General features: G+C 21.8%; 3 protein-coding genes across 3 annotated transcripts; 2 read left to right on the forward strand and 1 right to left on the reverse strand.

Moving 5' to 3' along the window:
* Window positions 1-293: 293 nt before the first annotated feature.
* On the forward strand, window positions 294-5,129 carry PY17X_1010800 (conserved Plasmodium protein, unknown function; the record flags this gene model as incomplete). Its single annotated transcript, XM_720962.1, has 1 exon — window positions 294-5,129. The coding sequence occupies one exon, from the start codon at window positions 294-296 to the stop codon at window positions 5,127-5,129; it is 4,836 nt and encodes a 1,611-aa protein (XP_726055.1).
* Window positions 5,130-5,861: 732 nt separating this feature from the next.
* On the reverse strand, window positions 5,862-6,569 carry PY17X_1010900 (clathrin light chain, putative; the record flags this gene model as incomplete). Its single annotated transcript, XM_720963.2, has 1 exon — window positions 5,862-6,569. The coding sequence occupies one exon, from the start codon at window positions 6,567-6,569 to the stop codon at window positions 5,862-5,864; it is 708 nt and encodes a 235-aa protein (XP_726056.2).
* Window positions 6,570-8,335: 1,766 nt separating this feature from the next.
* On the forward strand, window positions 8,336-8,908 carry PY17X_1011000 (ER membrane protein complex subunit 4, putative; the record flags this gene model as incomplete). Its single annotated transcript, XM_022956196.1, has 1 exon — window positions 8,336-8,908. The coding sequence occupies one exon, from the start codon at window positions 8,336-8,338 to the stop codon at window positions 8,906-8,908; it is 573 nt and encodes a 190-aa protein (XP_022813273.1).
* Between the last annotated feature and the right edge of the window lie 712 nt (window positions 8,909-9,620).

Here is a 9,620-nt window from a genome sequence, read left to right on the forward strand (position 1 = left end):
TACATTTAGTTATTTTCATTATTCATATAGCACATTTTGTCTTCATATTTTCTATAGTTCGTATATAAACTTTTTCTTATTGAAATAAATGTGTATTTTTTTCTATTATTTCAAGATATTAAAAAAATAAAAAAAAATACCCAAGAAAAAACAGAAGAATACACAAACAAATAAGTATATATATACTTAACGAAGCTTCAAATAGTTAAACAGAGAAATTGCAAAATTACAACCAAAGTTGCATCAAAGTCCCAAAAAAACAGGACAACAATATATATAAAAGAAGTAGTAAAATGCAAAAAATTATAGATACATATGAAATAATTGGAAACATAGATGAGCAAAAATCTATTTCGTCAAATAATGTAGTAAATAATGACAAAACTAATTTCTGTGATAATGATAAAGAAACTATAAAATGCATAAAACAAAATGAATTAAGTGGAGAAAAAGAAAAAATAACCACAGAAAATATAATAAATAACTTAAAGGAAGTAAACAATTTAGACGAAGGGAAAAATGACAAAGAAAACCCAAAGAAATTGGAAAGCCAAAAAACTGTAGATGTATATAAAACATTTACCAACACAGCTATTCATACATCCAAAACATTAAGTTTGGAAAATGTAAAAAATGAAAACAATAATGAAAAGGTAAACAAATATTCTGATAACAAATCGGAAATATTAGATAAAAAAATATTGATTACTAATGACAAATCTAACAAAAATAATGATCAAATTATAAAAAAAAATGGAAACTTTGAAATTGGAAAAAATGAATCCATATTAGAAGAAGAATTAAACAATAAAACGAAAGGAATAAACAATATCAACAATGGTTATACTAATATAAATAAAAACGACAAAAAAATAAGCCATAAAAAACATTATAAAATATTAATACACGCGCCTGCTTGTTGGAAAGGAACTAATTTTAATTCTACCCCATATGTTTTAGCTTACGATAAATCAAGTAATTTTTTAATATATAATGAATCTCCTTTAGAAATTGAAAAATATATTATTGACGAAAATGATAAAAATTTTGAAAATAAAATATTGACAATTCTATTTTATGATTCTCTTGATGCATGTAATAATTGTAGTAATATTATAAAAAAAAATGAAGAAGATTGTGAAAAAGAAGAAATACCTAAACCACTTAGTGCTTTTTATCTGCCTATATGTAAAATAGATTTACGAAACGATTCGGTAAAATATAGATTAGCATTAAATACGAATAACATATCGTCTAATATAAATATTAATGAAGCTATTAATTTATTTAATAATAGTTCTAAAATAACTGGACAAAATATTAACAAATTCAGTCTACATTTTATATTAAAAAATAATAATTATACAGGAAATGATCCATATACTTTTTTAAAACAAACCAAATTTTATGGAGTTCCACGTTCAAATTTATCAACATATACTGCAAAATATAAACCAAATGATTGTGTAAATAATAATATAACGGATAAGTATCAAATAAATTCATCAAAAAGCCAAATTATTCCATTAAAGCCAGATAATTCCGAAAAAAAACAATTTGCGTCTTTAGAAAGACTAAAAAATAAATGGGAAAATTTTGCTATTAATAATAATGAAAATTTAAAGGACTCTTTAGATGGAATTAAGAAAATTAATAAACCCAAAACGGAGGAATTTAAACAAGGAATTAATGGAAGCCAATCTTTGGTTGGAAATGTTAAATCAGAGTTACTGCGAAAACTAAATAAGGAAGGTATATATGAATATAATGGTAAGAGCACATTAAATTTCGATGGTAAAATAACCTCGAAAGACAAAACAGAATCTATTAAAAAAGAGGAAAAAGAAAACACCTTTGATTCGATACGTATAAAATATGAAAATAAAATAAATGGAAGCAAAATGACAAACGATGTTATTTTAAATCATACAAAAAATAAATCGTACTATGATTTATTATCACAAAATGATGATAAAAGTAAAATAAACTTCGACATAAAAGATGATATATTGCCTGACGACAGTGCTTCAATGATTCATGTTCGTCAGCAAAGATCTATATATTCAGAGAAGGAAAAAACAAATCAAAGTAATTACAATAATTATGATTGTAATATACATGGAGACATGGATGGAGAAAGCACTTTAACGAATAATTTCCGAACAGTCAATAAAATATATTCTGGTGTTAAAGAAATGCTAAAAAAACAAAATATGAACAAAAAAAATGATTCGATCTATAAAGATTCAAATAATGCAAAAGTAGAAAATATGGAAAATTATTGTGAAAGCTCGATTTATAGCAAAAATGACGATAATAAAACTGGGAACTACATTCAATTAGATAATTTAAAGAATTTTAATACAAGCAACTCTGTATGTTTGTCTAATTTAAAAAGTGAAGAAAATCTTATATTGGCAATTAACGAAATAAAACAATGGATGGAAAAAATTGATGATAAAATGAGTACTATATCATATGAAAAAAGTGAGTTAGGAATTATAAATAATACAAAAGATACAGGGAACGGAAATAATACAGGTAAGATAGTTGTCAACGGAATTTGTAATGGGCTTCAAAGAGGATATTCCAAAGATGAAAAATATAATCGAATGCTAAAATTTTTGATAAAAAATGTGAAGAAAAATATAAAGCTGAAAAAAATGAGCACATACAAAGGATGCTACCTAAATATAAGGAATTTATATTTAATGAAAAAGAATGAAAAGATAAAATTTGAAAACAAGTTATTAAAAAAAGATTATGATAATTTAAAATCAAAGTATAAAAATGTGTTAGTAAAATTATGTAAGAAAATATTTTTGTTAAAATATTACACTACTAAAGACAGGTCTAATTATGATAAAAAATATGAAAACATGATGAGACATTTACAATCCGAAAAAAATAATTTATTAAATATAATCGAGGAAAAAAAATATGAACAAGAAAATAACATAAATATAAATATGATGCTATCAGATGAGTTAAAAAAATTACAAGAAGAAAACGAATCGATTATAAGTAATAATAATTCATATAAAACTGAAGTAGAAACTATAAATAGTAAATATCAACATCTACAAAATGATTTTAATAAAATAAAAAGCGAACATGAGAAACTTAAAATAGAGCATAAAAATATTAAAAGAGAAAATGAAAATATTAAAATCGAAAAAGAAACACTAATAAAAGAGTTGGGAGATACGAAAGCTAAATATTTTAATATGACTGGAATATTACAAGGGGAAGAAAAAATGTATGCTAAAAAAATAAAAGAGTTAGAAGAAAAATTACAAAAAGAAAAAGAAGAAAAAAAAAACATTATAAATGATGTTAAGGACGAAATAGATACATTTACTAAAATACTTGAAAAAAAGGAAAACGAAAATCATAAAATTAAAGAAAAATTAAAGGAATTGAAAAATATTGAAGAAAAATATGAAAACACACAAATTAATTTTGATTCATTAAAAAAAGAATTTGAAAAATCATTTGATGAAGTACAAATTATTTTAAAAGAAATGATACAAAAAGAAAAGGAATACACAAATAGTTATAATAAATCAATTAGAAGTTTAGAAAAAGAACATAAACATATGATAGATAAATTATTAACAGAAAAAAATGTAGCAATAGAACAAATCAATTTTTACAAAAATATGTGTAAAAATCAATGTAATAAAATGATTGTCTTTGATGAAAGCTTAAAAGCAGTCGAACAATTATTAGAACATATATTATCTCAGTATCCACATGTATTAAATGAAATTGGAATTAAATGTAGAAATAATATATCAAATAAATCGATAGGAAAAATACAATATGAAAATATTCATGCTGTTAAGGATAATATAAAATTGATTCGAAAATCTTTAAATCATTTTAAAATGAATTCAAAGTCTACTATTCACAACTTTGTTGGAACTAATGAACATGGAAAAAAATATCACACAGATAATATATCCGGAACCGTTGTTAGAGGTTGTAATGGTAGGAGTGTCTCTCTTAGACATAATAAAACAAATAGATGTGGAAGTATAAGTCGAAATAGTTCTAAAAAATGTTCTCATAATAATAATGATTTAAATTGTCATAAAAATCAATATGCTTTAAAAAGCTGTTACAATGGCGATGATAAAATATATGAAAATATCTCAAATTTTGAGTACAAAAAAAATAATGATAAAGCTGAATTGCTTAGAAAAAAAAACATTAATGATAGTAATAATGCTAGAAGTGCTTCTACATTTTCTCAAAATGCAAAAAAAAAAAATATAGATATAAAAAAAAAAATAGATATATATAACACATTACTACAAAAAACTAACAATTTTAGCAAACTTTCTAGCAATAATGCGGAAAATACTAATAATTCAGATAAAGAAAAAACCAAGTTTTCAACACAACATGATAAAAATAACAAGTATTATCACTTTGTTTCGAAAAATAATGATAAAATATTAGATCAAATTAAACAAAACCAACTTAGTGATATGCAAATGATTGACTATTCAAAAGGTCATGAAAATGTAAAGACACATATAAAGGAAAGACAATCTCAGGAATATTATGAACAAGGAGAAAATATTCAATGCGACCTTGAAGATACATATCCAGATGATAGGACCATAAATAAAGAATCTTCTTATAAGTTAAGAGTAAATGGAAATGGTAAACGAGAGGAATATTATAAAATATGTTCAGAAGAAAATGATTTAAATAACTATGGTGAAGATGAAATATGTGATGGTAAAAGTCACAAAAAAGAAAAATCAAATTTATATTGTGAAAATAATGATACATATGATAATATGAACAACGAAATAACCGAATTAAATAATTTTGATATAGTAAATATGTATGAACATTTAAATTATTCAAGTAATGTGAACACACCAGATAGTCTTCCAACAAATATTTTTACAGAATCTGATGTGAAAAAAAAAGAAAAAGATCATATCATAAATGGTGATTATGAAGTAACAAATAATAATATAGATAAAATCGAAAAAATGAAACTAAATAATTCAAAAAATATTAATAAATTTGATAAAAATAATTTTAATGAAGTTATATCTTTTATAGAAAAAAATGTTATTAAAAATTGTGAAATAAAAACATTATGAAAATCTAAAAATAATCAAATGGGATGCATTCAACATAATATTCTGAAAAAAATATAATCACAAACTCAAAAAAAACGTGCTATTATGAAAAGAAGCAGAATATATACGATTATGATACCCAATCTAAGTGAGTTTTCAATACTAGTAGTAAAAATAAGAATTATACCAAAAAAGTTCATTCATATTTTAGGGATAACCTGTTTATTAAATATGGAACATACGAATTTTTTCTCGAAAAATGAGAATAATATTTCTAATAAAAATAGAAAAAAAAAATGAATATATAATATTCCATGATTCTCCCATTTACATATTACAATGATGTGTAACTCACAGAAAAGCATGAACAAGTTTATTAAAATAATATATATTATTAAATACTGAAAACGTAACTTTTTTAAATTTTCACATATACATTGTATATATGTGTGTAGATGTATATGGGACTGAGTGACGTATTATTTATTTTGTTATATATTTTTATAATTTTTTATAGTTTTTATAATTTTTCACATTTTTTCTCTTTAACATGGATTTATCAAATTTCGTTTGCAATTTTTTTAAAAAATAACACATATATATAAATATATGTGCATACAAAAAAGTTAATGTCCGCGAAATATATTATTATATCATCGCGGTTTTAAAAATATATATACATGTATGCGAGTATATATATGATCAAAATTATTAGAAAGTTTCTATAAAAAAAATAACATAAAAATAATTGCTTTATGACGCTGCTTCTTCCTCCTTTAACAATTTTAGCAAAACTTGTTTCATTCTGCTATTCTCTTTAAAATATTCTCCTTTCTCTAAATCTAGATATTGAGAAACTTTTAGCCATATTTTATTATCATTATTTTCTTCTTTTTTTTTTTCTTCTGATATTTTTTTTGAATTTTGTTTGTTTTCTTTTATAACAACTGCCATTTCTTCATACCACTTTTTTAAATCTTCAGCAGCTTTTTTTTTTATTTCTTTTTTTTTTTTTTCTTCGTATTCTTTTCTCTCTTCAATTCTTTTTAACCTTTCTGTTTCCCAAGTAACAGATGCTTCAGTGTCGGATATTTCTGATTCATTTTCAAAAAATTGTTCATATGAGTTTTCAATAGAAATTTTATTTTCTTTTCCTAATGTTGCATATTTATTTGCACTGTCATTATTTTTGTTAATTTCATATTTATTATTATTCATCATATCTGAATTTTCTCTTTTATCAATTTTTAGGTCATTATAATTACTGCTATAATCAATATTAATATTATCATAATTAACATTATTTTCCACTACGTTATCATTTAAACTAGTTGGTATATAGAGATCTTCGTTAAATTCATAACTTTTATTTCCAGTTATGTTCTTTTTATCAAATTCATTATTATCCATGTTTTCATACTCGTTAAAATTTAATCCATCATATTCATTAAGTTCATTCATTTTTACTTGACTATTATATATACATATGTGTCAGTATAATGCGTCTTTGGTGCATATATTTTTATATTTTCAAATAGTGATATACAAGATATGCACATATAAATAAATATTTATACGAATATATATTTACTATTTTGTTTTTTGTTTTTTGTTTTTTTGTGCTCATACATATTATGTGATGATCAAATTATTGAACACAAGTTCATAAAAAAAGACGGAAATTTTTATAAATACATCATTTATATCAATTAATTAGGTGGATTCATAAAAATTATGTTTTGGGTTTTTATTTTTATAAGCCGCAATAATTTTAATACATATTGTGTTTGAATTATTGTGGCTAGTCATTCAACTTCCAATATATATAAATATGTGTACGCTGTGTATATATATGTTTTCAACGTAAGAATATTTATTATGTCCCTTTTTATATACAAGCTTTAGTTTATTATTTGATGATCTTTATATTCTATTTTCTTGTTCTTATATATTCTTGAATTTGTTCTATTCCAACTTTTTTGTTCTTTATAAATATTAATAATATTTTGTATTTAAATATATATAATTATATATGCTATGATTTATAGCATTAAAATAGTGGAACATATATTTCAATAAAAATAGTATTATTCATTTCTCAGCACAATAAATATATAATTAGCTATTTCCAGTATTTTTAACAAAAAAAAATAATATTATAAAAATCCAATTTTATTTTCATATAAATGGCATTTATATATTTATAAATGCATATGTTTAACATAGTAAATATTTGTATAATTAAATAAATCCTTATATATTTCCATTATATTTATAGTTACGTAAATGTTTTTGTGTTTGAATAAGAACCGTAAAAATAAAAAAAATAATAAATATATTGCTATAATAATTTTTTCCCCTTTTTAGTATAAATATACCAACTTTATAAATAACTGAACGATGGACACATATATTTTATAATAAATATCATAATTTATATTTTATAATTTTTTTCATTTATTTATGATTATTATTATTTTTTGTATATTATGATTTAATAGTGAAGAATTATTGTGCAAAACATTTCGATGGAAAGAAAGCAATACCTTAAAAGTACATATCTATATTATAAAATCAAACATTCTATGTTATTATTATCATATTTCATTCTTAACTATTCATATATTTTAATTATATTGTCCATATAATGTGGTTAGAAATTGTTTCGTGTGGTATTATCAATATTAATTTATACCCAATTAAGCCCTTGTTCATTATATACATATAGCATAATTGCATACAACCTTTTAATAATTTAAATTAATTTTTTTTTTTCCATTCCTATACTTATTTCATTTTTCTAATCATGATTAAATATTAATTTATATATACACATAAACAAGCCAATAGTATGTAACATTTATTTTTTTATTCTTTCACAAAATATATACGCATATATAAAAATTTATACTAATATATAGATATATACTATTGTATTATTAACATTTTTTTTAAACAATTCACATTTTTAATTAAATTTGTTGTATATTTGCTCGTGCAATTAAATATTTTTTTCTAGCTACGTATGTAATATTTCTTCTGAATTAATATGGTTCATACACATTGCAGCGCGTATATATAAAATATAATTTATTCAACTTATATCATTATCCTTTTAAGTAGCTTTATAAGAAAGTGTAGCTATATAGCTATATATATACATATATTTAGAGAAGGTACCAAAGTAGCTAGCTATTTAATTATAAAATAAATGCCTCAGAATAAAAATGAATAGATGGAATTTCAGATTAAAAAGATCTGATGAAGGATATGATAAAACTACAGAACCTTTTGGATATAGATTTGAGATTCATGCCAAAGAAGTATATGGAAATGGAGATAGTTATATGAAACCCGAGAAAAATATAAATATCTTAAGAAAATTAAGTAAAATCGGAAATGAAAAATCAAATGATTATTCTATGGAAGATAAAATTATTGATAAAAATGCATGGAACGTTTGTCTTAATGCATTTAAAGGGTTAATGATGAATATTTTTGTTATGTTTATGTCTGGGGGCGCATCAGGAATTTTTGGTATTATTTTTATCATGTATTCAATATATAATATTTTAAAATCTTTATTTAATATTAATGATGCATTTAAAAGTGTAGGAGAAGACACAAATAATAAATTTGTAATGCAAAAAATTTGTTTTGCTCTTATCAATTTTATCGCTTTGCTTTATATTATGAATATTTGCTCAAACAGTGGTTTATTACCCATAAGATCTGCAGATTATTTTTATTTTATACCACATCAACGAATTAAACAAAAAAGCATGATTACTGTATTTTAGGAATCATAATTAATCGTTAAAAATTGCTATAAACAAAAATCCCTTTTTTGCAATACTTTTTTTTATGATTATTATTTTAATATTTTTTATATTATTATTACTATTTTATATATTTTTTATTAATTTATCATATCGTCCAATTATTTAATTATTTTTTTTGTGAAAAAACATTGAAAAAAAAATATATAATTTGCAATTTTTAATTACTAATAAAAATAAGTTTATTTAAGCTTGAAGGAACATGCATAATTTAACTTATTTCATATACACACATGTGTATAATAAGAGGAATGCTAAGTGTTCTTATAATTACTGTGAAAACTATTATTTGTATCTTAAAAAGAACAAAGGATTAAATCATTAAACACTAATAAGCTTTTCCAAAATGAGTGTAATAGCATATATATCCATGTATTAATTGTATTTTATCAGAAATTAAAAAAAAAATATATTTTATAAAATTAGCCTTAAAATAAATAAAATAGTAATACATTATTCGCGTTAAAATTATTTCATTTATGTATGTCCATTTGAGTATTTAAATACCCATAAAGGTAAATACTTTATTTTTTTTAAATCCCAAAAAAATGTTCTTATAAAAAAAAGATGTTCAATTAATGGAATTGTAGAGATATTAAAAAAAATATACATATGTTATGCAACAATACAAAGAATATTATTGATGTAAAAAATACATCTTGAAATATCCATA

Source organism: Plasmodium yoelii, assembly GCF_900002385.2.
Source record: "Plasmodium yoelii strain 17X genome assembly, chromosome: 10".
NCBI lineage: Eukaryota > Apicomplexa > Aconoidasida > Haemosporida > Plasmodiidae > Plasmodium > Plasmodium yoelii.